General features: G+C 41.3%; 1 protein-coding gene across 7 annotated transcripts in view; it reads left to right on the forward strand.

Moving 5' to 3' along the window:
• MRAP2 (melanocortin 2 receptor accessory protein 2) overlaps positions 1 to 24,341 on the forward strand; it is a 49,088-nt gene extending 24,747 nt beyond the window's left edge. For 4 of the 7 annotated variants that reach the window (XM_055330233.1, XM_055330234.1, XM_055330235.1 and 1 more), the window contains exons 3-4: positions 10,089 to 10,188; positions 22,754 to 24,341. In XM_055330233.1, coding sequence (XP_055186208.1) covers positions 10,089 to 10,188; positions 22,754 to 23,147 — 494 coding nt within the window. In that variant the 3' untranslated portion in view covers positions 23,148 to 24,341. Of the gene's footprint in view, positions 1 to 10,088; positions 10,189 to 13,152; positions 13,220 to 14,877; positions 14,915 to 22,753 lie in introns of those variants that run through there. The other 3 variants (XM_055330238.1, XM_055330239.1, XM_055330237.1) reach the window with 3 other exon arrangements.
• Positions 24,342 to 26,815: the final 2,474 nt, after the last annotated feature.

Here is a 26,815-nt window from a genome sequence, read left to right on the forward strand (position 1 = left end):
GGTAGTTCTATTTTTACTTTTTTGAGGAACCTTCTTCAGACTATGTATTATAGTGGCTGTACCAGTTTACATTTCCACCAGCAGTGCACTTATAGTTTCTTTCTTTTCTTCACATCCTTGCCAGCACTTTTTATCTCTTGTCTTTTTTGATAATAGATGTCCAAATAGGGATGTAGTATCTCGTTGAGGTTTTGGTTTGCATTTCCCTGATGATTAGTGATGTTGAGCACCTTTTCATGTACCTGTTGGCAATTTGGATGTCTTTGGAAAATATCTATTTGGGTCCTTCTCCCATTTTTTAATTGGATTGCTTTTAGATATTGAATTGTATGAGTTCCTTATATTTAGATATTAACCCCTTATCAGATATGTGGTTTGGAAATATTTTCTCCCATTCCAGAGGTTCCCTTTTCCTTTCATTGGTGCTTTCTTTTGATGTGCAGAGGCTTTTGAGTTTGATATAGTCCCACTTATTTATTTTGTTGCATTTGCCTTTGCTTTTGGTATCAAATCAAAAAAATCATTGTTAAGACCAATGTCAAGGAGCTTGCTTGCTATGTTTATGACCATTATTTCGAACTCTCTATCAGACAAATCACTTATTTCCATTTCATTAGGATCTGTTTTTGGAGATTTATCTTGTTTTTCAACTTGAAACATAGTCCTCTATTTCTACACTTTCCTTGACTCTCTGTGCTAGTTTCCTTGCATTAGAGAAAACAGCTGCCTCTCCCAGTTTTGGGTGGTCTTGTGTAAGAGAACAACCTTGTCATTTAGCCTAGCCTGGCATCCTAGTTGCCTCTTGAATTTTTATGATTGTCAAAGCAAACTTCTTTGTTCTCTGTGGCTCTCAGTAGTTCAGGGCATGTCAAGACTTGTCTGTGTCCCCAAGGGGAAGACTGTGGTGAGCTCCTAAACGCAGCCTGATTAGAACCCAGATCCTTAGGCAGTAGCTGGGAAAGTATGCAATTAAACCCCTCCCAGGGAGAAACTAGGAGATGGAAGTATTGTAGCAGGGGTGCAGGGGTGCAAGAGCACCCAGCTCTGGGGTTCCTAAACATATCAGGTTTGGCCACTTGTAGCTGACAAAATCCAAAGGCAGAAAGATGAGTGCTGGTGGAACAAGAAAGGAATTTGTTTCAGTGAGGCTAACATCAAGAAGACAGCAGACTAGTGTCTCAGACTGTCTCCAAAGTGACACGGATACTTCCAGGTTTATTTAAGGAAAATGTGAGACAAAGGTGGGCGGTAAAAGTCAGATTGATCATTGTCTTAGAGTCAGTCATGGGCAGGGTCTTGCTGACTCAGGTTAGTCTTTTATTGCTGGATGGGGTAGTTTCGGTTCCCATCAGGGGATGCTTTGCCCAGGAATCTTTTTCCTGAGTTAAGAGATAAGCTGGAAAGAAGTACTTAATTAGAAAGTTTGAGGTTTAAATGGAGGTAGTAGAGTTCTTTCAATTTTTGCCTGAGTCCTCTCTTCTAGGCCAAGTAGATAGCTGTAAAAGTGCTCCTATGCTTGTTTAGAACTGCTTCTTTGTTTGCTATAGTCCTATAGGACTCTCAAATGTAAGCACTATTGGTATCAGAGCCAGCAGACTGGGAGCCCATCCTTTGGGTTGTAGCCACAAGAACTAGGGTGTCAGACTTGTATATAAGCTCTTTACAGGGAAATACTGGTGACTCAACCAAGTCTCCCAGTTTTCATTGGAACAGACTGGAGGGAGAAGTCAGGGTTGGTTGCCAGCTTCCCTGCACTCTGGGAAAGATTGCAGGAAACCACTAGATGTGTGCTAAATTAGAAGCCTGGCATTAAGGCAGCATCCTTTAAAGTATGCAGGTAAACCCCTTTCAGGCAAAGAATGGGAAATGAGTGTTTTGGCCTGCTTCCTCTGCATTGAGCCTTGGTGGGATAGCTGTGGTGAAGCCTTGCATGCCCTTGAATTGCTGCTTTTTTGTTTGCTATAGTCTTTGGGTTCTCATGGCCCCAGCCCTTGTGGCCTTCAGAGCTAGCTATTTTAGGGGCTCATCTCTGTGCAGTAGTCTTAAAAGTGGAGCTCTAGATGTGCTGTCCAAACCCTTCCCTTCTTACGGAGAAGCTGGAAGTTGGAGGTTTCCACCCAACCGTAGGTTGCTCTCTGCTGGGGGTGGAGGTTTGTCAAGAGTGTGTCTCAGCTCTTCTTCATTTGCTAGAGGTATAGGAGTGACTTAGCTAGTTTCTGGATATCTTTCAGAGGAAATTCCTTCATACATAGCTGTATATTCAGTGTTTTTGTGGAAAGAGGGGAGCTCAGGAGCCTCCTAAGTCTCCATCCTGGTCAACTGCCCATTCGAGCTAATTAAGTGATCTAGCCTTTGTCCCCATTTCCCTGTTGCAGAAAGGACTGCAAGATCCCAGGCTTCATTTGTGGGTCTTTGAGACCTGGAAGCCACTGTTGATTGGTGGCAGTGGTAGAGCCTCTAGTGGGGCAATTGGAGGGCAGCGATACTGTTAGAAGTTAGTTGGACAGTTAAGTAGTCAGGGTCAGGATCCCCAACAAGAAAGGAATCAGGACAGCTAAACCAAAACCCTAACATCCTGTTTTGCAGCTTAGAGAGGACTATATTAGCATTCTGTTTTGCAGCCTTTGCAGAAATGACTTCTGCAAAACATCCTAAAATAAGGCAAATAACCACCAAGCATTTGTCAGTATTACACGCAAGGGACAATTAAGACCTAAGGCCCTAGATGTCAACCAAAAAAAAAAAAGAAAAAAGGAAAAAAAAAAAAAAAGACCATCAGCACATTGACATTAACCTAGACTTTAACCTAGGTATGTGACCAAAGCCCTGATTGGCATGACTCAGCACACTCTGATTGTTTAAGATAGTTCCACAAAGAGCTCATAAAACCCCTAAACTTCCTCGGACACCCCGTCCCTCTCTCAGAGTTTTATATTATTGCTTAATAAACATTGCTTTGCTGCCCACCACTCTTCATCTGGTCTACCTCTTCATTCTTTGAAGTGATGTGACCAAGAACTGTGGACACTAAAGGCAGAGAAAATCCTGTAACAATATTCTGGCTGGTTCCACATCCTGGTATCCACTAGTGGGGCGCAAAGGGCTTCAGTTTCTCATTTATTGGATCAAGGACTTACTATATTTTTTCCTTAAGAAGTCATTAATTAAACCATATATCATTTATCCCTGAAGTGAATAGTAATAGTTAGATGCTTTCACTCCTTCCTTTATTGATATTTTCTCAGTATTTCTTTGTGGGGATTTTAAAAAGCACATGCATTTCATTAGGGTATGCTGTCATTGATTATCCAATGGAAGGCTGCTACTGTCAAGGTGTGAAATCATCCTCCTTCATTTACTTTAATTCTTTAACCTGTTGTTTTTCTGAGGGCAATCTTTAGGTAAGAACACTTGCTTGTTAAGAATTTTAGTGGAGGGACGCCTGGGTGGCCCAGCGGTTGAGCATCTGCCTTTTACTCAGGCCATGATCCCGGGGTCTAGGATTGAGTCCCGCATGGGGCTCCCTGTGAGGAGCCTGCTTCTCCCTCTGCCTGTGTCTCGGTCTCTCTCTGTGTCTCTCATGAATAAATAAATAAATCTAAAAGAATTTTAGTGGAAAGCAAAATGACTGGGAAAATTGCCATATATTTCCCAACAATATGCACTTTAACAGCATAGTACACAAGTTTTATTTTTCTGTCAGTTTGCTCTTATCACTTTTCCTTAGTTTAAGGGACAAAGAAGACAGGCCTGCTGCTATTATTTTGGTTGGTACATTTCTAGAGACAATTGAAAATCTTTTTTAGCATATTATATTCTAGAAATGATTATAGCTGGCAAGAATTCCTGCAAAATGTAGGCAGACGGGTGACACATTGAATACTAACCTTACCTACTATACTATTAATAAGGCGTGCCTTTGTTAGTTTTAGCATTCACATCAGAAAAAAACAAAATGCCTAGGTGAATCCTTACTGTTCTGATTTAAGAAATCTGATCAAAGTAGAGGTCCTTCGTTTCAGGAACCTGACAATATATAGACATATAGAAAAGAATAATAAGTGTAAAACACAGACATACAGGAAAATAGAAAAGATTAAGTCAACTATTGTACAGTGTATTTTGGTTTAGTCTCTTCCATCTTAAAATGCTGTGATTCTGACCTTCAGGTGTGTCTTCTTGTATTGCAGAGCAGTATTCAAAGCCAGTTAGGTGCAGGTTCAGAAAAATAGAAGTAAGACATCTCAAAGGGAAGCATTTCTTGAAGATAACAGTTACTTTCATTTACTTTACCTATAACAGATCATACTTGCTCCATCTTCAGTTAGATCAGATTCTTCTGCTTGTTGAAATAAAGACTCCTACCTTTAAAAGGTTTTTCATCTGAGAAACAATCTCTGATGGTAATTGCGAATTTTCCTCTTGGTCTCAGTTTTGCATCTGGTATTAAACCTTATAATATATCAGAGCTGGACATATATCTAATATATATATTTGGTGCCAGCAGAATGGACACACACTCATTCACTCTTTTTTTCAGCATATATTTACTGACCACAGGTTATGTAAGCATTGTTTTAGGTACCGGAGATACAATAGTGAACAGAAAAGACAAAAATATGTCATCTTATAGATCTTGCCTTCTAGTAGAAGAGATAAACAATAACTAAGTTAAATAAACAAACCCATGCATTATGGTGATAGAAAAAGAAGAATAAATTAGGGAAAGGGGATGTGGAGTTCGGAGGTAAAATTATACAGAGTGAGCATGAAAGGCCATACTGAGAAGGAGAAATTTGAGAAGTGACCTGAAGGAAGTGAGAGATTGAATTGTAGGATATCTGGGGAAGAGCATTCTAGAAAATGCTTCATGGCAAGAATGAAATGGAACATGCAAGGAACAACAAGGAGACCAGCATGATGCCAGAGGAATGGATGAAGCAGCGTGGCAAAAGGAGTCAGGGAATAGAAAAGAGGAAAGAGGTATTAAAGCCTTTGAGGTCATGCTAAGGACTTTGACTTTTTCTCTGAGATGTCATTTGGAGAAGAGGAATAGCATCTGGCTTAAATTTCTTTTTTTTTTTTTTTGGCTTAAATTTCAATAAGACCTCCTGCAGGGGAGTGGGGGGGAAGGAAGGAGATGAGATTGGAAGCAGAAAGCCAGTCTAGGGGGCTATTGCAATAGTCCAGGCAGCTGATGATGGTGGCTTGGCCATGGTGAGGACAGTGGAGTCGTGAATGGTGCATAAATTCTGGATATTTCTTAACAATAGATCTGATAGGATTTGTCAATAGATTGGTCATGGGGCATAATAGAAAGTGAAGAGCCAAACATGATTTGAAGGTTTGTGATCTAATTGACAAGATGAATTGCCATGAACTGAGAAGACTATGGGAGAAGCAGGAATATCAGGAGCTCAGCTTTAGACTTGTAAATCGAGACCTGTCAGACATCCAATAGGACATGGCAGGAGAGGTATGCTGTGAACATGTGAATTTAAGCATCACAGCATATGAATAATATTCAATGTTATGAGGCTGGATGAATGAGAATAGACAGAAAACTGAAGAGGTACAAAAACTGAGCCCTGGCACATGCTAGCATTTAGAAGTTGGGGGTGTTGGGAGGAAAATAGCAAAGGAGCCTAAATGGAATGTACAGAAAGGTAGGAATAAAACAGGGCACTTGTGTTTCCTGGAAGCCAAATAAAGAACTTGAAGTATGAGTCAGTGGTCTGTGTCAAATGCTGCTATTAGGTCAGGTAAGTTGAGGATTGTGACTTGACGGTTGGATTTACAATGTAGAAGTTATTGGAAATGATTTGAAAATAGTCTTTGTGGAGTGAGTGGGAGTAAAAGGCTGATGGAATTGGTTCAAGAAAAAAGAACTGGAAACCAGACAAATCTCTCAAGAATTTTGCTATAAAGGGAAAGAGAAATAGGACATTTAAGAAGACCCTGGCTACATGAGACAAGATGTTCCTAGAGAAGCAGAAGCAAAGCCCATGGGTCAACGTGTGGCCACTTCTACATTTTAGCAGGGCCATTTGAGATGTTGTGTTGAGGAAAGACTGAAGGAGCATTCTCTTATTCTGAGCCACCAGTGAAGGCCATATCTCATGCCTTTTTTCATATGCCAGCTTGCAGAAAATGACAGCGACACACATGGATGAGTTAGCAAGAAGCCAGGTCATCAAAATGAGAAGCAGAGCTAGAGCTGGGAAAGGCTTAGATATATCATTGGGAGCATAGTAAAAGCAAGTTCTGGAACAACCTTGTTGGCTCCTTGCCAAGAATTCATACCACAAAATTGTCCCTAATGCATTAGAAACCAGAAGTGGTATAAGGACAGTTCTGGCTCTCATATCCTGAACCCTCTTTCAGTTAAGTATTAAGCTTTGTTTTTCATACAACCACAAGATGGAAAGGTCATCATTTATTCTTAGGAGGTGTAAGGGAGGGGACTGGGATGGGGTAGTTGCTCTAATGCTACCCTAGAGTGGAAAAGATAATCATGGAGAAAAACAGGATCACACCAGTGAAAGCCAAGCTGTCATCAGCTTTTGACTCTGTTTCATTCCATTCATTAATGGTCAGGTTGAGGGAAAGTGATTTTATTTTGACACACTCCATTTGGAATTCCCCTTGGCAATTTGCTCTACCTCTGTGCTGTAATGATCCCTACATAGGCAGGACAGAAACGGCTGTTGGGCTCTGTTAGAAACAGTTTTAGAAGGCTTCTCTTGGCCTTCATGACCAACTGGCCTCATTGGAACTTCAGTTTATGTAAACCTTTGAATCCTTCTCAGGAAAGGGCCAGGGCCTTTGCTTTCCCTGTTTTACTGCAACACCCATGTCCATGAAACTTGATATATAAATAAAACTGCAAGAGAGTTTGGATATGTTTGAAGTGAGATGGAGATCTCTGATAATCTCTGAAAGGGGCTCAGGGTAAAAAAGTACTCTAGAGTCAGGCCAACGTGGTAGAGGGTGAGGTAGAGGAAAATTAGTGGAAATAGTCACAGGAACCAAAATTCCGTTTGAAGAGGAATATGAATAACCAGAGCCACTTAATACATATTGTGATAGGAAATGTAGATGCCATGTTGTCAAGAAAGTGCTTGGAAATGCTGTTGGATCCCTGGGATTTTCAAATCCTAACCACAGCCCTGCTTCCTAGTCTGCTCCCCTGTGACTTCAAGGAAGGGCTATGACCTTCTCATGCCCCATATTATTGCTGCTTTTTGATCAGCTCCCTGGGGTACTAGGAAGGCAGAGAGAAGAAACTAGACTGGGTAAAGGCAACCCTCCTCCATATTATCCCACCCTGAGCTAGAGAAGTGAAGGACTGACTGATGGGGATCCAGACATTGTTTGGAAAACAATGTGTGAAAGTTGCCTAATGCAAACACCTTCCAATATGAATCAACATGACTAGGCCAAATTCTCAACTGAGAACTTCAATATAAGTCTTGCCTATACTTTTAGAATTTGCTTTTGTTACGCAGGCAGTTGATAAAGTGCAGGATGCTGAACTGTCATTATCTGTACAGTGGTGCTTCATAGGCTCTGCCCCCCAAATTAGACATTATTGTTGCATATTGGTTGCACTTGTGTATATGTATTTTTTGGTATTTGTCCTTTTAGGCTTCATTTTCACTGTATTATAAGGCAAAGTCAGTAATTTCTATTTCTTTGGCACTCTTGATCCAAGGAAAGATATATTAGTTTTATATGCAGAGCACTGAATAAACCTTGTTGAATAATAGTTAAATGACACATGCCAGAAGTTTCTGGGCAATCCTGTATGTAGAATGAAATATGAATTATTCAGAATAAATTGCTAATCTGATTTCTTCATTTTAGTAAAAGGGCAATACATAATTTAATTAGAATGATGCTTTGCATTTAAACACATTTAATGTATAAGCACCAATTCTTTTTTTTTTAAAATTTCTAAGCATCCTTTCTTTGAATAGATCAGAAAATGTAAAATATTTTTAGCCATTCTGACTAATACGAGGTGGTATCTCATTTGTGAGGATGCGGAGAAAGGGGAACCCTCTTACAGTGCTCACGAGAATGCAAGCTGGTACAGCCATTGTAGAAAAACAGTGTGGAAAAACTTTCCTCAAAAAAGTTAAAAATAGAGCTACCCTACAACTCAGCAATTGCACTACTTGCTATCTACCCAAAGGATACAAATATAGTGATCTAAAGGGGCAGTTGCACCCCAGTGTTTATAGCAGCAATGTCCACAATAGCCAAAATATGGAAAGAACCCAAATGTCTATTGACAGATGACTGGATGAAGAAGATGTGAATATATATATATATATATATATATATATATATATATAATAAATATATAATATGAATATAAATATATATAATGGGATATTACTCATCCATCAAAAAAAAAAAAAAAGAAATCTTACCATTTGCAATGACCTGGATAGAACTAGAGGATATTATATTAAGCAAAATTACTCATTCAGAGAATGATAAAATACCATATGATTTCACTCATATGTGGAATTTAAGAAACACAATAGAGGATCACAGGGGAAGGGAGGGAAAAATAAAGTAAGACGAAATCAGAGATGGAGACAAAGAATAAGAGACTCTTAACCATAGGAAACAAAAGGGGTTGTTGGAGGGGGAGGTGGGTGGGAGAGTGGGGTAACTGGGTGAAATGGGGTAACTGGCATTAAGGAGGGCACTTGGGGTAATGAGCACTGGGTGTTATATGCAACTGATAAATTACCAAACCCTACCTCTGAAACTAATAATACAGTATACATTAATTAGCTGAATTTAAATTTTAAAAAGACTTTAAAAAAGAAAATGTAAAATAATTCAACTTTGGTGCCTCCCCCAGATTTGAGACCCTATAATATATGTGCCAGTTTGTGTAGACCATCCCGTCTCATCTCTGTCCCAAGGGATATCTTGGGGTGACTATTACCCAAGATGGGATCAAGGAAGGGCCCATGTAGAGAAGTAGAGAAGCATAAACATGCCATGGGGCTCAAAGGAGGGAGAAAACACATCAGTTAGGGAAGTTAGTCCAGGCTTTGTGAAGGAGATGGTGTAAGGAATGGGCTTTGAAGGATGGATAAGTTTTCATTAGCTCTGTGTTGGGGAAAGTTGTCCCAGCCAGGTGAGAGTAAGAGCCCCTGAAAAAGTATTGATCTTAGGAAGTTATGGCTAAGAGTTAAGGTAAATATGGGGACACAGTGTTCCTTTGTCTAATTGGAAACATGGGTTTTAAAGTATGGGTAAACTGATGATAATTTTAACCATAATAGCTGGCAAATATTTTCTCAGATGCCAGACACCATAGGAAGTGCTTTACATAAGGAATCTCTTTTAATTTGGGAAAGACAAGTCTGTTTTTGCTGAAGAGTTGTTTGTTTTGTTTTTGTTTTGCTGAAGAGATTTTTTATAAAGGAGCAATATTAACAGAGTTGTCATAAAGTAGGTTCATAGAGGCATAGGGAAAGGCAGAAGACAGGGAGAGTACTCAGGAGGTGATTCATATGTTCTCAAGAAGTAATGAGACTTGAGTTATTCCAGCATGAATATAAGTGAAAATACAAAATTGGGATGGTTTGAATCAGAATTCACTTTTTTAAATTAATCAGGCTCCATGCCCAATATGGGGCTTGAACTCATGACCTTGACATCAAAGTTCGTATGCTCTAAACCAGCTAGGGACTCCCAGAATTTATTTTAAATTTTATATTGCAGTCTCTGCGAAAAAGGGTATTTTCTAGCTCAGGACACGTTAGTGGAATCTTAAGGATCTCGATGGTCTACCTTCTGTCCTGGGTTCCTTCAAGATATGGAAACCAAGAATCAATAAGGCTAAAGTCGCTCAGTGTTATCTGAGACAGAAACCCAGAGGCATGCAGACTCTTCCATCTCCCTCATTCCCTACATCCTCTCTGTCCCTGGTTGACTATGGGGTCAAGAACGTTAGATTGTTGATTTTCTTCTCTTCTTGTAACAAAAAGCCCAGATTCCTTGGATGTTGAAGTTTTAAGCTGCCATGAAGTACTAATCCCAGTATTAACTGTTTACAGATTCCATTGTGATTGGATTTTGGGTTGGTCTCGCTGTCTTTGTGATTTTCATGTTTTTTGTGCTGACTTTGCTGACCAAGACGGGAGCTCCACACCAAGAGTAAGTTTGGGTCTTTCCTAAATTACCTATTCAGCCCCATGGGGAACTAAGTAAACAGACATACTATCCAGGTCTGGGGTTGCTTTCAATGGTGGAAAAAAGGGGGTGGTTATGGATTTACTGCCTGGATCCTGTTGCTTTGGGTGGGATCCATCTTCCTCCTGGTACTTTGCCTCTTGCCCTTTGGGCTTATTTTCAGGTGGACCCTTGTGAACCTAGGTTTCATGGTCCTTTATGATTGTCTTAATTCTGATCCAGGCCTGATTTTTTATTTTGAAATGTTTATTAATTAGGATGTATTTTCTCCTTACTCCCAAAAGAATTTAGATGACTCACCAGACCAAAAACAGTGGCAGGTGTAGGGGGGAGGCCGTAGCAAAGTGGGACGAAAACCAGTTTTAAGAAACATTTCAAGGAACAGAGAAGTAGTTGTAACTGGGTACTTAGTTGAATTATTGACAATAAACAGTGGGTTCAACACTGAGCTTTCCTGAAACTAGGATGAAAAAAGAAACACCAAGGATTATGTAATTCTCGTGGCAGGATAAAGGACATTTGTGTTGGGCTTTGGATTTATGGGGGAAATTATTATAGGGCGCTTGACATACTTTGAATAACATCAGAAGGTTATCTGTTCAGTTATGGATCTCAAAAAAACTCAGAAATGTTATAGAGGAGTTTTATTATCCCAACACTTCAAAAAAAGAGAAAAATAACATATGTTGAATACCTTTTTAGTCAGTCCCAGCTAGCAGAGATAGTGCACTCAAATTAGGCTAATTAGAAGAGCTTTTGTTGAAGGGACTATCCACGAGTTGTGGCCAGATGGCAGGATAACCCCATGAAATAGCACAGGACCCCTGTTTGGCAACACTGAGGGGCAGTTACCACCCTAGGCCTGAAGTGGACCAGGAATCCTGTGGAAAGTGTGGCAGAAAGGAGCCGTGACTTTGGGTTGAGTGACAGAGCTAGCCAGAGGCAACCTCTCAGGGAGGGACCTCAAAATAAATACCAAGACCTTTTTTTCCTCCCCTCCTTCCATCTCTCAATTGCTTGCCATTGGCTGACCACAGTGGCACCGCCTGCCACCAGTCTCCAGCAGAGGTCAGTTTCCTAGGGCACAGAGCACACAGCAGCACGCAGAATGATGGAGAGCCACCCGGGAGAGTAAATGGAAGAAATTTAGCACAAATCCTACCACTTTATGTCTGGTAGCTCACTTACTCCTCAGAGCCTGGCAATAGGATTCTCGTTGTTGGATCTCATCACACACTCTCCAGCATCTGCTGTTCAATCTTCAGCCTGTACTTGCACTCTAACAAGTGCCTGGATAGAGGGAGCAGTTCTGCTCTTCACTCAGCTATTTTCAGACATTAAGGTGTAGAAAAAAAAAGTTAAATACATTTTAAATGAAAGGAAAATAACCATTTTATTGAAGCATATGGAGACATCTTGTTGAGAATCTCTTTACAGCCACTAAAGCCACTAAGAAGACGGGGACCTTTCTTTTCTTCTGTGTCCTCTTAAAAGCCTGTACATGCCTTTCTTCTATTATACTAGTCCAGGGAATTCTAAGATATTGTGTGGGTTGCAACAGTAGTCAGAAGAGCTGAGGACAAACTCAGATTAGGGAACATCTCATAGAGTGGCCAGGGAACAACAACGCTGTTATCTTCCTTTTCTTCAAAGGGTCAGATGGGTTTTTGCAGGACTGTTGGGATATATTTGCTTGCTATAGGATGCAGGTGATCTTTATGGTTGAGAACACCCTACCCCAAAATAAAACATGACTTCATGTAATGATTAATTTTATGCATCAACTAGTCTAGGCCATGATACCCAGATATTTGATCAACTATTACTCTGTTTCTGTGTTTATTTTTTTTAACAAGGTAAGAGTTAAATCAGTAGACTCTGAGTAGAGCAGATCATCCTCCATAACGTGAGTGGGTTTCATCCAATCACTGGAAGGCCTTCCTTGAAAGAGAATGATATCTCTCAAGCAAAAAGGAATTCTGATAGAAGACTGCCTGCAGTCTCACACTGCAACTCTTCCCTGGGGTTTGGACTTGCTAGCCTCTACAATCACCTGAACCAATTGCTTAAAGTAAATCTCTCCCTTCCTCTCAGTAGTTAGATACAATCTCTCTCTCTCTCTCTCTCTCTCTCTCTCTCTCTCTCTCTCTCTCTCTCTCTCTCACACACACACACACACACACACACACACACACACACACACACACTCCTGTTTTTGTTTCTCTGGAGCCCTGACCGATACATTTCCTTAATATGTCATGGTGACCCTAGGTAGCTGAGAGTTGCATTTCTAATCTTTCAATTGGCAGTTCAGTCCTACTGTTAGATGGTTTTTCTTTTGATAGTGGTTCTGAATAATCTTATTCAAGGAACATGGGTTATTGTAACTCTGCTTTAATGAGGTTAAGGAGAAAGTGTAACCTTTTTTTTTCCTTTAATAAAATAATGGGTCAGCTCTCAGGGCCACATTTTAAATGCTTCTTTGAGTCTGAGGCAGTATAAGATATGGCATTTGGTTGTACTATATCATAATAGAAAACTGAAAGAAACAGACATGAGGCAAAATCCCTAAGTGGATCAGTTAAAAAGGCTTTTAGATCTTAGTAAAGTTGACATTTATTTGGCAGATATTTTCTCTAAAGGAGACATTATTTTTTCCACTCAGTCAACTTTAATATAAAACAACCAATTTAAGCTTCCTTGTGTGATAATTAGGCGTGGAGGAAGGAATGATAAATCATTGAGAATAAGAGCTTTTTTTTTTAATGTTTACCATATGCTAGGGTCTACTAATCACTTTCTATGTATCTCACTAAGTCCTTCACAGGAAGACAACGTAAATCCTGTAAGAGTTCCAACTTTACAGATGAGAAAAATGGATTCATTTTTCTGAGGGTTCACAGGTAAAAACAACTATTGGTCCAGGCCTCAAACCAAAGCCTCTTTGACTCTGAAGCCCCTGTTATTAACCACCACGTGGAGTGATCTCATATTGGTAATTTTTAATCTCTTCCTTCTACTGAACTAAAGATACTAACAATCAATCAGATTCATTTTCCTATATCACATCCTGGACCACGCATGGGCTCTGGAGTCAAAAATTTCCAGATTTGCTTGCCTGAGACTTTGGGTTGGATTCTTAACCTCTCTTTGCTTGAGTTTCCTCATTTGTAAAAATAAGATAGTATCTGCCTCCTAGGATAATTGTAAAGATTCAATGAGCCAATGCTTGTGGAATTGCTGACAAAGGTGTATTTACAGTGGTCCTCAATGAAGGTTGGTCATCCCTGGGCTGCTGGTGGAAGGCCTGCTGAGGGATGGGGATCTAGGAAAGCAGGAAGGAGAAGAAAAACCCATCCTCCCATGGGACAACCAGGCCCTAAGCATTCATATTTGATCTGCACTCGCCAGTGCTTTACCCCATCCTCACCCTGGGTGTGTCGTTCAGGCAAATGGTGGGATGACTTTGGAGAGGATGCTAAGTGATGGGTCAGATCAGAAGGACTGACACGTCTGAATTCTGACTGCTTTAGCTGTCTGGCTCCCTGGGTGGTTTGTCCCAAAGAACAGTTACTTCCTCGAGTAGGATATCAGGTAACATCCGTTTGGAATATGACTCCGACATTCTGGTTAAGATACCTGATCAAGTCTTCAACTTCAGAATGAACTAGTGCTGAGTCTACTGCTTAATTCTATCTCTTTCTCTACGGAAGTATTTCAAGGCAGGACGTGCATCTCTTTGAAAGCAGTAGGACACAAGGACGGCAGATACCACAACCCGTGACTCTACTCCTTGTGCCCATGCCCGCAACAGACCTCACTAATCGACTGTGCTATCTACCTGCATTGCTGAGACTTGGCCTCAGAATTGTTTTCAAAGCATCACTTTGGGGCACCTGGGTGGTTCAGTCAGTTAAGCGTCTGACTCCTAATTTTGGCTCAGCTCAAGGTCTCAGGGTTGTGAGATGGAGCTCTGAGGGGAGCTTTGTGCTAAGCAGGGAATCTGCTAGAGATTCTTTCTCTCCCTCTGCCCCACCCCAACTGCACTCATGCATGCATTCTTTCTCTCCTTTGCTATCAAAATAAGCAAATAAATCTTAAAAAAAAAAAAACACTTTGGGCAGCTTTGAGGAATCAATCACAGTTTTCACCCAAGAGAGAATATGTATTTGCCAACCCTGGCTGAACCTTCATTTAACAATGTTGGATGGTAGGAGTTGAGATCCATTTGCTACACAGAGCCAATGACATTACAATATGATGGGCAAGTTTTTTCTCTGGAGTTTTCAGATTGGATCATATTAGCATAAAAACTTCAATTCTGGAATCACTGACTTCTCAATGGCTTTTGTGAAGAGAGAGAATGTGTAATAATCAGTTTAGATTATGAGACAGTAACAAACTCCTCAAATCTCAGTATGACACAAACAGGTTTATTTCTCACTCAAGCTAACCTGTTTGGTTAGCAAATAGGTGGACAGAAGCTTCTCCACTCTCTCTAACACTCAGCCTCCTGGGTTACACTAATAGGGAAGGGCATCTGCGGAGACCTCACACCTTCCCTTCTGTTCTTCAGCCAGGAAGTGGTGCAAATCATCTTCCTCTCACAGCTCATTGGCCAGAACTAGCCACGCCCACTGCCTCTCCAGGCTGAGAAGGGTAATCAGTGGGCCCAGAAGAAGAGAACCAGGTACTGGTGAGCACTAGAGAAGTATACCGCAGAGGAAAAAAGACTATTATAAAGCTGACATCACCTTTCTTAAAAGCTTTTAGGCCCAAGAAACAGCTTTAATGGGGATTATTTTTCTTATGGAATATTTGCAGTTGTGTGCAGGGGATGGTGGGGCGGGGGGAACCCGCTTACCTGAATCCTTTATGGACAATGAAGATAAAAGAACCATTTTCTCCTGCTTTCTCAGAGAAAGAGGCATTCACTCTGTGCTGTCTTGTTAAAGCATTATAGCACCATTATCATAAATCTGCCAGGGAGAGAGTAACGGAAAAGGCTTGGATCACATTTTTATGTTGAATACTTCAGACTTCTAAAAAAAACTACCCAACTCCAGATATCATATGCCTCAAATACCCTCCTTTTATAGCCTTTGTTTAGTGCGCCTTGTCCAAGTGGGGATGTTCTTCATTTAGGAGTAAGTGCAGAATTGCTTGTGACCTTATAAAAATGGAAATTACATTTTACTTTGAATTGCAATTTACCCGAATATGGCACTTGCTAAAAAATGGGTACAGTGCACCTAAAAGCTAATAACAAGAAAATGTCAGTGCTTGATGTTTTTGATAATGACCAAGGCTGCAGGAGCTAGCTGGCAGCGTGCAGACATGGTGCATGTTCCTGAGGAAGTCCTGACATTCTGAGAGGTCTCCCATCATCAACAGGTCAAAAACCTGACTATTTTATGTATCAGATTCAATTTATACACTCTTTTGCAAGAGTTATTTTTAATTTCCCATCAACTGAATGTTGTTTTCTGAGTGCACAGCTGTGGTTTGCCCAGGACTGTGCTGGGGTCGTTCTAATGTAGTGAATGCTTTCTTGCCCCAGAGAGCCTGACCTCTTCCTAGTAAGTGAGAACTAGCAACTAGAGTTACCAAATGGCACTTCCACACCCAGGCAGAGGGTTGGGTCGGCACTTCTAGGGTTTGTTAAATGAAATAAAGCTTTCAGCACAGGCTACAGCCACATAAATATCAGTGGTTATTCTTGCTTTCTCATTAGTTGTTAATCACAGAGACTTCACTCTTAGCAGATCTCTGTTTAACTTAACACATCCCTAAAAGCCCACTGGGAATGACTTCTGGAAGTACAGGTGCCCACAGGCTGGACTGCCTACCACTCTTCATGAGCAAGGCAAACCCACAGGCAGTCATGGGTATACCAAGACTCAGCACAGCAGCAGACACTTCACTTGTTAAAAATTGTAATAAATCTGAAAAATCCCTAGAGGAATAACCCAGAGCATTACAGGTGTTTTCCTTCTCCAGATGAAGGTGAGAGGGGGCTGTCCTCCTGACCTGATTTCACTTTCAGATCTCAGAGGAAGGAGCACTGTGCTTAGCACTGGGGATGGCTGTGCCTTTCATGGGAATCAGGGCTTTGGACCACTGGACAGATACAGCTGTGCAGTATACTCATTGAGGGTCTAATGACTGCAAGGCCCTTTGGGAGATGCAAAGATGAACAAATACAGCCCAGCAGTGTAGAGGGGGAAAGGGTTGTACAAAAATAGCTCTGACATGAGGCAGGAACAGATGTGTCTTATAAGAGAAGGTCAGTGAAGTATAACAGGAGCTCAGAGAAGGGATAGATTCCTTCCCACTGGGAGTTCAGAGAGTCTCCTTAGAGACAGTGACATTTGCACTGGACAGTGAAGAAGGTATTTGACAGATACGGGTAGATGGGCCCATCAGGCAAGAGGAACAGCACAAGCAAAGCACAGAGAGGGACAATCCTGGGTACATCTGAGGATGGTCAGGTGCTATGTGGCTGGACCATAGAGTTAGCAAGGGGGCTGGTGGGAGAGCATATCAGGTGATGCAAGGGTAGGGAGCCTGAGCTATCAGGCAGAGAGTTTGGGGGAGTCAGAGAAAGATTGTGAGCAGGGAATATTATAGGAGTAATGCCAATCAGTGCAGGTGCCAGAGGACTGGATGTTAGAGGCTCTCTGTTCAGATACAAAAAAATTCCACAGGGACAGAGAATAGATGACACAACCCATGGGGAGAAGAGGGAAAAATCTAAGAATCCGAACAGTCTGAACAATCTTTTTATTCTGGCTGGTGGAGTTCAGCAATGTTGCAACAAATAGGTTAAGTCCCAGCTGCATTTCTTATAACAAGATGAAAATGAGGAATAACAAAATCTTTTTTTTAAAGATTTTATTTATTTATTCATGAGAATACATAGAGAGGAGAGAGAGAGGGGCAGAGACACAGGCAGAGGGAGAAGCAGGCTCCATGCAGGGAGCCCGACGTGGGACTCGACCCCAGGACCACGCCCTGGGCCGAAGGTGGCGCTAAACTGCTGAGCCACCCAGGCTGCCCTAGGAATAACAAAATCTTAAATAAAGAACATGATTTCGAGGGATTCCTGGGCAGCTCAGCAGTTGAGCATCTGCCTTCGGCTCAGAGCATGATCCTGGTCCGAGGATTGAGTCCCACATCGGGCTCCCTCTGAAGAGCCTACTTCTCCCTCTGTCTTTGTCTCTGCCTCTCTGTCTTTCATGAATAAATAAATACAATCTTTTTAAAAAAAACATGATTTCAAGGTTCAGTGTCCTATGAAAATGAACTATTGTAATTTTTAAAAAGTTCAGATGAAACAGGAGAACTTTTCTTGAACCTACCAGCTATATCATCAATTTCATGATGACAAGATCTAGAATAGGTAGGAATGTAACAAAAACAATTAAAAATGCTAAAATTATTAGCAATTTTAAATTTTCTGACAAATTGCCTTAGTTTGTGCAGGCTGCTATAGTAGAGTAGCATGGACTAGAAGGCTTATAAGTAACAAATCTATTTCTGACAGTATTGGGGGGCTGGGAAGATCAAGATCAGGGTGCTGGCATGTTTGGTATTTGATTCATAGATGGCAGACTTTTCACTGTGTCCTCACAGTGGGGAAGGAGCAAGGGATCTTCCTGAGGCCGCTTTATAAGGGCACTAATTCGGTTCACTAAGGTTAAATCTCCTTTTCTGAAGGCCCCACCTCCTAATACCATCACACAGGGAAGTAGATTTGAACATGTTAATTTTGGAAGGACACAGATGTTCAGCATATAGCACAAATATTCTTCAGTATTCTCTTTTCCTTGTGATAACTTATCACATGGTATTAATTACTAGTCTAGTAAGCGCCTTAAAGTTTCTCATTCCTTCAGTGTTTCAGTTTTTGAAGATTTTTGCTTTTTTTTTTTATTAAGGTTTTATTTATTCGTAAGAGACACAGAGAGAAATGCAGAAACATAGGCAGAGGGAAAAGCAGGCTCCCTGCAAGGACCCCGATGCTATACTTGATCCCGGACCCCGGGATCATGCCCTGAGCCGAAAGCAGACGCTTAACCACTGAGCCACCCAGGCATCCCTGGCTTCTGGCTTTAACCGTAATTTTAATCAAGGTGGAATTTAAGGTGTTTGGCACCTCAGTTTTTAATTTTCCCAGGTATAACCAAAGCCATAGGAGAACAAGTTGACTTTCAACTCTTAACTGATCTAATAGGTGCCATAGAGCATTGTTTTTCACTATGCCAGCTGAGTTTGAGAGATGAGAAAGTTGGAATTAGCTCTGTTCTCTTTATCATAGGAGCCTAACAACCCATAGAGTAGTCCCCAGACCATCTACAGGCTGGAAAGGCATCCTTAACAGCATGGCACATGTTTCTTTCCTAAAAACTGAATTAAGACAACATCCAGCTGCAAATCCCCCCCTGCCTAATAGTGAGAATCCTCTGATATTCACTGCATTACATATATAAGAATATTTTCGGGTGTGACTCAGGAGAACTAGGCTGCTCTAAAAAAAATGGGTAACCACTGAGGGGCAGTATTTTCACTGGCTTTCCTTGAAGCCATTCTTACCAATAAGTGGCAGGAAGCCTTCCCCATGGAACTTGAGCCCCTGCAGCCTCCAGGCCCGGCCAGCTGTAGTGAGTGCAAGATGCCCCTTGTTAGTGACTCTGTGGTATATGAGTTCCAAAGACCTATGTGTGAAGGCCCCACGGAAGACTGTGGACCAGAAGCTGAGGATGTGGGGAGTTCTGTAAGGGGCAGAGACAGGGTATCTCCCTTCATCAAAAGTAGGTGAAGGGCAGACATGGATGTGACTACTTTATGGGACCTCCTGCATCTCTCAGTCTAGAGTCCACACTCAGGATCTATTAATAAGCCATCTCTTATTAAGGCTTACCTGCTCTTACTTAGCTGGGTATACTGCCCTTGAATTAATTTTTGGCCCTATAAGAATTATAGAAGAGGCCTCCTGCCAAGGCCAAGATCTCTTCATCCATTCATTTGAGAGCAATTTATTAAGCAGCTATTATATGCCTAGTACTGTGCTAAAGGGAACATAGGCAAGAAACACACGATACCTGCCCTCAAGAGATCATAATCTTAATGAGGGGGGTGCCAGACAAGAGATCAGTATACTACAGAGTGAGAAGACAGATGGAGAGAAACTCCAAGTTCTTGAGGGGAAACATTCTAATTCAGACTGGAGGAGTCTGGGAAGACTTCTAGCAGGAGGTGGCACCATACATAACTCATGAAGGACCAAGAGGTGTTGGGTAGGTAGGTGGATTCCAGTTCCAGTCATGGCAGAGTAGCTCGCTTTAAATTACCTTGCAGATAACTATTATAAAATTTAGACAAGATGTAAAGAATGACTATTGGAAGGCATTGGAGACTAAACGTTGGCAGACAAAAACAGAAAGACTTTTGGCCCTTGAAAGGAGAAAACTTCATTAATTTATGTCTATGGCTTTATGGATTTCCACCTGAAATCTTCAATTCCAAGCATGGTGGGATGCTTGGGTGGCTCAGCGGTTGAGTGTCTGCCTTCGGCTCAGGGCATGATCAGGGGTCCTGGGATCAAGTCCTACATCAGGCTTCTTGTGGGGAGCCTGCTTCTCCCTCTGCGTATGTCTGCCTCTCTCTCTGGGTCTCTCATGAATAAATAAATAAAATCTTAAAAAAAATTACAAGCATGGTTTATTTTTCCATATACTAAGGTCTTCCCTAATTCCATTGGCAGTGTCTTAAAGTTTTCAGTGTACAGGTCTTGTACATTCTTTGTTAATTTTTTTGCTAAGTACAGTCATACCTTGTAGATGTTACAGGTATTAGACCACGGCAATAAAGTAAATACTGAAAAAAAGATAAAGCAAATACTGTAATAAAGTGAGTCAGATGAGTTTCTTGGTTTCACAGAGCATATAAAAATTATATTTACATTATACTATATTAAGTCATAATAGCATTATGTCCAAAAATTAAATGTACATACTTTAAAAGTACTTTATTGCCAAGAAAATACTGTCATCTGAGCTTTTAACAAGTAATCTTTTGCAGGTAGAAGGTCTGTTGCTGAAAGTGGGGGTGGTTGTGGCAATTTCTTAAAGTAAACATGAAGTTTGCTGCATTGATTGACTCTTTCTTTCACAAATGACTTATCTGTAGTATTGATGCTGTTTCATAGCATTTTATGCACAGAATTTCTCTCAAACTTGGAATCAGTCCTCTCTGACCCTGCTGCTTATTTATCAGCTAAGTTTATGTAATATTCTAAATCATTTGCTGTCATTTCAACAATCTTCAGAGCATCTTTAACAGGAGTAGACACCATCTCAAGAATCTACTTTCTTCGCTCATCCATAAGAAGCAGCTCCTCCTCCTTTCAAGTTTGGATCATGAGGGATGCCTGGGTGGCTCAGTTGTTGAGCATCCACCTTCAGCTCAGGTCATGATCCCGGGGTCCCCTCAGGGAGCCTGCTTCTCCCTCTGCCTATGTCTCTGCCTCTCTCTCTGGGTCTCTCATGAATAAATAAATAAATAAAATAATTTTTAAAAATGTTTGGATCGGGCAGCCCCGGTGGCTTAGTGGTTTAGCACTGCCTTCCGCCCAGGGTGTGATCCTGGAGACCCGGGATCAAGTCCCCACATCAGGCTCCCTGCATGGAACCTGTTTCTCTCTCTCTCTCTCTCTAATAAATAAATATAAAATCTTTTAAAAAAAAGTTTGAGTCATGAGATTGAAGTAATTCAGTCTCATCTTTAAACTCCATTTCTATTCTGGTTCTCTTGCTGTTTCCACCACATCTGCACTTACTTCCTCCACTGAAATCTTGAACCCCTCCAAGTCATGCATGAGGATTGGAATCAACTTCTTCCAAATTCCTGTTCATGTTCTTTTTTTTTTTTTTTTTTTTTTTTTACCTCTTTTCATAAATCGTGAATGCTCTTAGTGGTTTCTAAAATGGTGAGTCCTTTCCAGGAGGTTTTTACATGTCTTTGCCTAGATCCACCAGAGGAGTCACTATCTGTCACACCAACAGCTTTAAGAAATGTATTTCTTAAACAGTAAGACTCGAAAGTCAGAATTACTCCTGATTCATGGACCACAGAATGGATTTCATGTTAGTGGGCATGAAGACAACATGAATCTTATTTTCGTACATCTCCATCAGAGCTCTTGAGTGACCAAGTACATTGTCAATGAGCACTGTGTTTGGAAAGGAATCTTTATCTTGAGCAGTAGATCTCAACAGTGAGCTTAAGATATTCAGTAAGCCATGTTGTAAACAGATGTGCTATCATCTAGGCTTTGCTGTTCCATTTAAAGAGCACAGGCAGGGTAGATTTGGCATAATTCTTTAGCGCTGTGGGGTTTTTAGAATGCTGCATGACCACTGACTTCAATTTAAAGTCACCAGCTGCATTAGCTCCTAACAAGAGAATCAGCCTGTTCTTTGAAGCTTTGAAGGCAGGCATTGGTTTCTCTTCTCCAGCTATGAGAGTCCTAGTTGGCATCTTCTTCCAATAGAAGGCTGTTTTGTCTACACCGAAAATCTTTTGCTTATTGTAGCTGCCTGCATTAATTATTTTAGCTAGCTCTTTGGGATAACTTGCTGTAGCTTCTCCATCAGCACCTGCTGCTTCACATTGCACTTTGATGTTACAGAGATGGCTTCTTTTCCTTATGCATCATAAACCAAGCTTCAGACTTTCTGCAGCTTTGTCACCTCTCTCAGCCTTCATAGATTTGATGAGAGTTAGGGCCTTGCTCTGGATTGGGCTTTGGTTGAAGGGCACGTTGTGGCTGGTTTGATCTTCTATCTAGGCCGCTAAAACTTTCTCCATATCCACAATAAGGCTGTTTCACTTTCTTATCATTTGTGAGTTTACTGACAAAGGACTTCTAATTTCCTTCAAGAACTTTTCCTTTGCATTCACAACTTGGTTAACTATTTGACACAAAAGGAGTAGCTTTTGGTCTGTCTCGGTTTTTGAGATACCTTCCTCAGTATGCATAATTATTTTTAGCTTTTGCAAAAGTGAGAGATGTGTAACTCTTTCACTTAAACACTTAGGGCCATTGTAGGGTTATTAATTGGCATAATTTCAACATTGTTGTATCTTGGGAAATAGGGAGGCCCAAGTAGAGGGAGAGAGATGGGGAAGGCTGGTTAGTGGAGCATCAGAAGATTTATCACTTGAGTTTTTCATTCTGTGTGGGCACAGTTCATGGTACCCCCAAAACAATTAGGAAGGTTAACATTAAAGGTCACTGATTGCAGATCACATAATAAATATAATAATAATGAAAATGTTTGAACCACTTTGAGGATGACTGAAATGTGACACAGAAACACAAAGTGAGCAAATGCTGTTGAAAAAATGGTGCCAATAGACTTGCCAGATTCAGGGTTACCACAAATCTTCAGTTTGTAAAAACCATGATTTCGGCAGGTGAACAAGCTGGTGTGTAAGCAGTCTTTTCTTTTCCTTCTCTTTACAGCAATGCAGAATCTTCAGAGAAGAGATTTAGAATGAATAGCTTTGTGTCAGACTTTGGAAGACCACTGGAGCCAGATAAGGTGTTTTCTCGACAGGGCAATGATGAATCCCGGTCTCTCTTTCATTGCTACATCAATGAAGTGGAACACTTGGATAGGGCTAAAGTTTGTCATCAGACCACGGTCCTTGACAGCAGTGTTCAACTCCAGGAAGCCATTAGAAGCAATGGGCGTCGAGAGGAGGAGCTGAATAGGCTTATGAAGTTTGATATCCCTAACTTTGTGAATACAGACCAGAACTCCTCCTTTGGGGAGGATGATCTTCTAATTTCAGAACCACCTATTGTTCTAGAAAATAAGCCAGTTTCCCAGACCTCACATAAAGACCTGGATTGAGAAACTACTTCCTGAAGTAGGGGTAAAGTGTCTTCCTGAAGATGTTGGGTCTGTCTTTGTAAAGCAAGAAATCTCCATTCACCAAGATTGTGTGTGTGTGTGTGGGGGGGGTAGCTAAGTGGGGGTGTTATGAGAGATAGAAACAGAAAGAGAGAAGAGAGCCCCCTCAAAAACGAGCCGAATAAGCTGAGTTTCTATGCCTTTAAACACAGTTCAGGCTTTTTGGGGAATAAGGTACTTATATGGTTTCATCCTCTTTGTTGCTGAAAAATTTGGCCACATACTCAGTGTCAACGTTCTTGAATGGGGGTTAGCATACTGTGTTCCAGTCTGGCCCTGCCAATTCCATGCTCTACCTTTAGCAAGTTGCTTTACCTCTCTGGGCTGCCACATTGTTAACCGTAACGTGAGGAGTCTGGAGTAGATTATTCATCCTAGCTCTAATATTTTGTGAACTTGTGACTTTGCATCGAGAAGAGGCTGGGATGTACGTAAATCAATATAAACTATGGCGCTGCCTCCTATCTCTTGTAGGATCCCCCATGTCAGTACCTTCCACTCAATCTTAACTGAGCCCAGCTTTTGTCAGGGGTCCAAGCATCTAGAGGATGTCAGACGACTCGTCTCACAGTCACTGTGGCCAACATTTCTGTTGGTTGTATGAAAATAGCCCTTCTGAGAACCTCCAGCCACCCATGGTAAAACGTAGGGACAGCCATGCCCCTCCTCTTCTAGAATGAGTACCAATCCATGATACATTGCATGGCACTCCTATCCCCAGAAATGTAGGGAAGGTTGTCAGCTGAGTGATGACAGGTGCCTTTTGTGTCTCTGTTGGTGTACATGTGTCTGGTCACATTTCTGTGTGGTTGGCTACTGAACAAGAAAAGTGCTATTTGCCATGCTCTTTACTTGGTAGGGGTGTAGGTGATGGTCATGTGGCTCGTGTGTGAGCTTTGAGCTGAGGTGGTGAATGGATTGTAAATTCCCCACCAACAGATGTGCAGGGTGGCCTGGTGCAACACAGTTAATTTCATGAAGGAATCTAGTCCTGGTATTGGGAAAAACTTGGTCTTGCATACACAGTTGCATGTGCAGCCAGCTGCTAATCTCTGGGTGGCATTTTCATTATGAATTTGTTCACCATCTGTCTTGCTTAAGCAAAAAAAATAAATGCATTTGATTGCACAGGAATTTTCTCTGGTTCTTTGTTTTCACACATCCAAATTTTTCATTTCCTTTAGAAATTATTCCATGTTTCTAATGCTTCCTAATTTTTATCTCTAGGAGCCCAGTGCTCTGAATTATGCACCAGATTTTATTTAGGAGTTATTCTGCCCAAAGAAATCCCTTTCCCATAATATCTTTTGAGGAAAATATTATTCTTTAAGACTCCAACATTGAACAGTGGAACAAAGCATGGGGTATTTCTTATAATTAACACACTCTTACAAGTAAATACTTGATAGCATTAAAGAATGCTGATTTCATTAACTTTTACTAATATGAATATTATTCATAATTTAAACAACCAGATATAAACTATGGGCTGGTATCTTATTTTGAAGTAGATTTATTAATCAGAAGGCTGAAGAATATTACTAGAAGTTGGAAAAATACCCATGACCATATTAGCATTTTTATTAACTGAATGTCAAGAACTGTGAAGGGTCTAAGATCTTACCCCTCCTGCAAGCTATTGAGTTAGCTGGCCTGGTTTTGTGGATGCTGGCTAAAGACACGAGATTCCTGGCTCAGAGACAAAGAACTTCATCACAGCACAGCAGGCAGCATGGGCTTCATGTTCATGTTGGTTCCTGAATGTATTTCCTATTGCGACTCCAGCAAAGTACCACAGACTTAGTGGCTTGAGCAACACCAACTTATAACCTTATAGTCCTAGAGCCCAGAAGTCCAAAATTAGTGTCAGGGGGCTTAAATCAGGGGGTCATCATGGCTGTGTTCCACCTCAAGGCTTTAGGGAAAAATCCACTTCCTTGTCTTTTCCAGCTTCTAGAGGCTGCTCACGCTCTGGCTTATGACCTTGTATCACTGCATCCTCTGCTTCTACTTTACACCTCTCTCTGACCGTATGCTTCTCTCCTATAAGGACCCTTATGATATCATTGGATTACCCATGATAATCTCTCATCATAAGATTCTTAATCATGTCTGCAAAATCCCTTTTGTCACATAAGGTAGTAAGTATATTCACAAGTTCAAGGATTAGGATGTGGACATGTTTGGGGGACCATTGGCCTACCCCATGGGATCTTCCATTTGGCCCCAAAGATTCATGTGCATCTCACATGCAAAATACATTCACTTCATCCCAATGCCTCCAAAATCTCAATTATTACAACATTGACTCAAAGTCCAACATATAGTCTAAATCTTATTAGCTCAAAATCCCCAATCTCATAATCTTTTTTTAAAGATTTGTTTTTATGTATTTATTTTAGAGAGCACGGATGGGAGGAGCAGAGGGAGATGGAGAGAGAATCTCAAGCAGGCTCTACTGAATGTGCACGGAGCCCAATGCAAGGCTCCATCTTATGACCCTGAGATCATGAGCTAAGCTGAAACCAAGAGGTGGACGATTAACCGACTGTACCACCCGGGTGCCCCTCAGTCTCATCATCTTTATTATCTAAGTCAGGTATGGGTGAGACTCTGGGTATAATCCATCTTGGGGAAAAATTCTTTTTCTGTGGACCTGTAAAACTAGAGAACAAGTAATTTGTTCCCAAAATGTAATGGTGTGACAAGCACAGCATAATAGACATTTCTTCTCCTGTAGAAGGTGACACTGGATAGAAAAAAAAAGGAGCCAGTAGTCCCAAGCAATTTTGAAATCCCACTGGGCTAACTCCATTCATTTGCAAGTCCTGGAAATAATTCTCTGTGGCTTGTGGCTTCGCCCTCTGGGCCTGTAGTTCTGCCCTTGCAATTATGCCTCTTTTGCCATGAATGTATTTGTAACCTGCTTCCTGCAGGTAGAATTTTGCGGGCCTGACGGCCACCTTTCATCTTGTCCTCTCCCTGTCCCTTAAAGCCCAAGTTGGCAGTGTTTCTGCAGGTGTGGTATTCTCAGGAACATGATGAGCCACCTCAACACGTCACATGTATTCATTCCATTAGATAGGAGGTACAAAGTGCCCCACAGGATCATTCTCTCTTGAGGCAGGGACATGACCTTTTGTAACTCCAAGCTGGTCAGGGAAAGGTGACTTTTACCTTAACCAAGGGCAATTCCCTAGAGAAGGGAGCACTAGGGGGCCTATATCCCCAGCAGCTGGGACTGACACTCAGGCTAGTAAAGGAATCTGGCTGGGACATTACCATCACCCTTAGGAACCATAATGGATGACTTTTATTGGGCACTAAGCAGCCTCTGTGCTAACTTATTTTTTGTAACCCTACTCTGAGAACTCTCCACACAGAGGCTTAAATGATCCTTTTAAGTATGTTAAGTCAGGTTACTTGTTGCTCAAAATGCTGCAATGACTGCCAGTTGCAGTCAGCAAAGAAGCAAGAGTCCTTACCGTGACTGCAAAGCTGTCCTCCCTCATGTGCCAGCTGATCTCATCTCATCTACTGTTCTTCCCCTGGCTCACCCTGCTCTGGCCACACTGGCCTCCCTGCTGTCCCTTGGAAACAGCAGACAT

The sequence above is a fragment of the Nyctereutes procyonoides genome, unplaced genomic scaffold, assembly GCF_905146905.1.
Source record: "Nyctereutes procyonoides isolate TBG_1078 unplaced genomic scaffold, NYPRO_anot_genome, whole genome shotgun sequence".
NCBI lineage: Eukaryota > Metazoa > Chordata > Mammalia > Carnivora > Canidae > Nyctereutes > Nyctereutes procyonoides.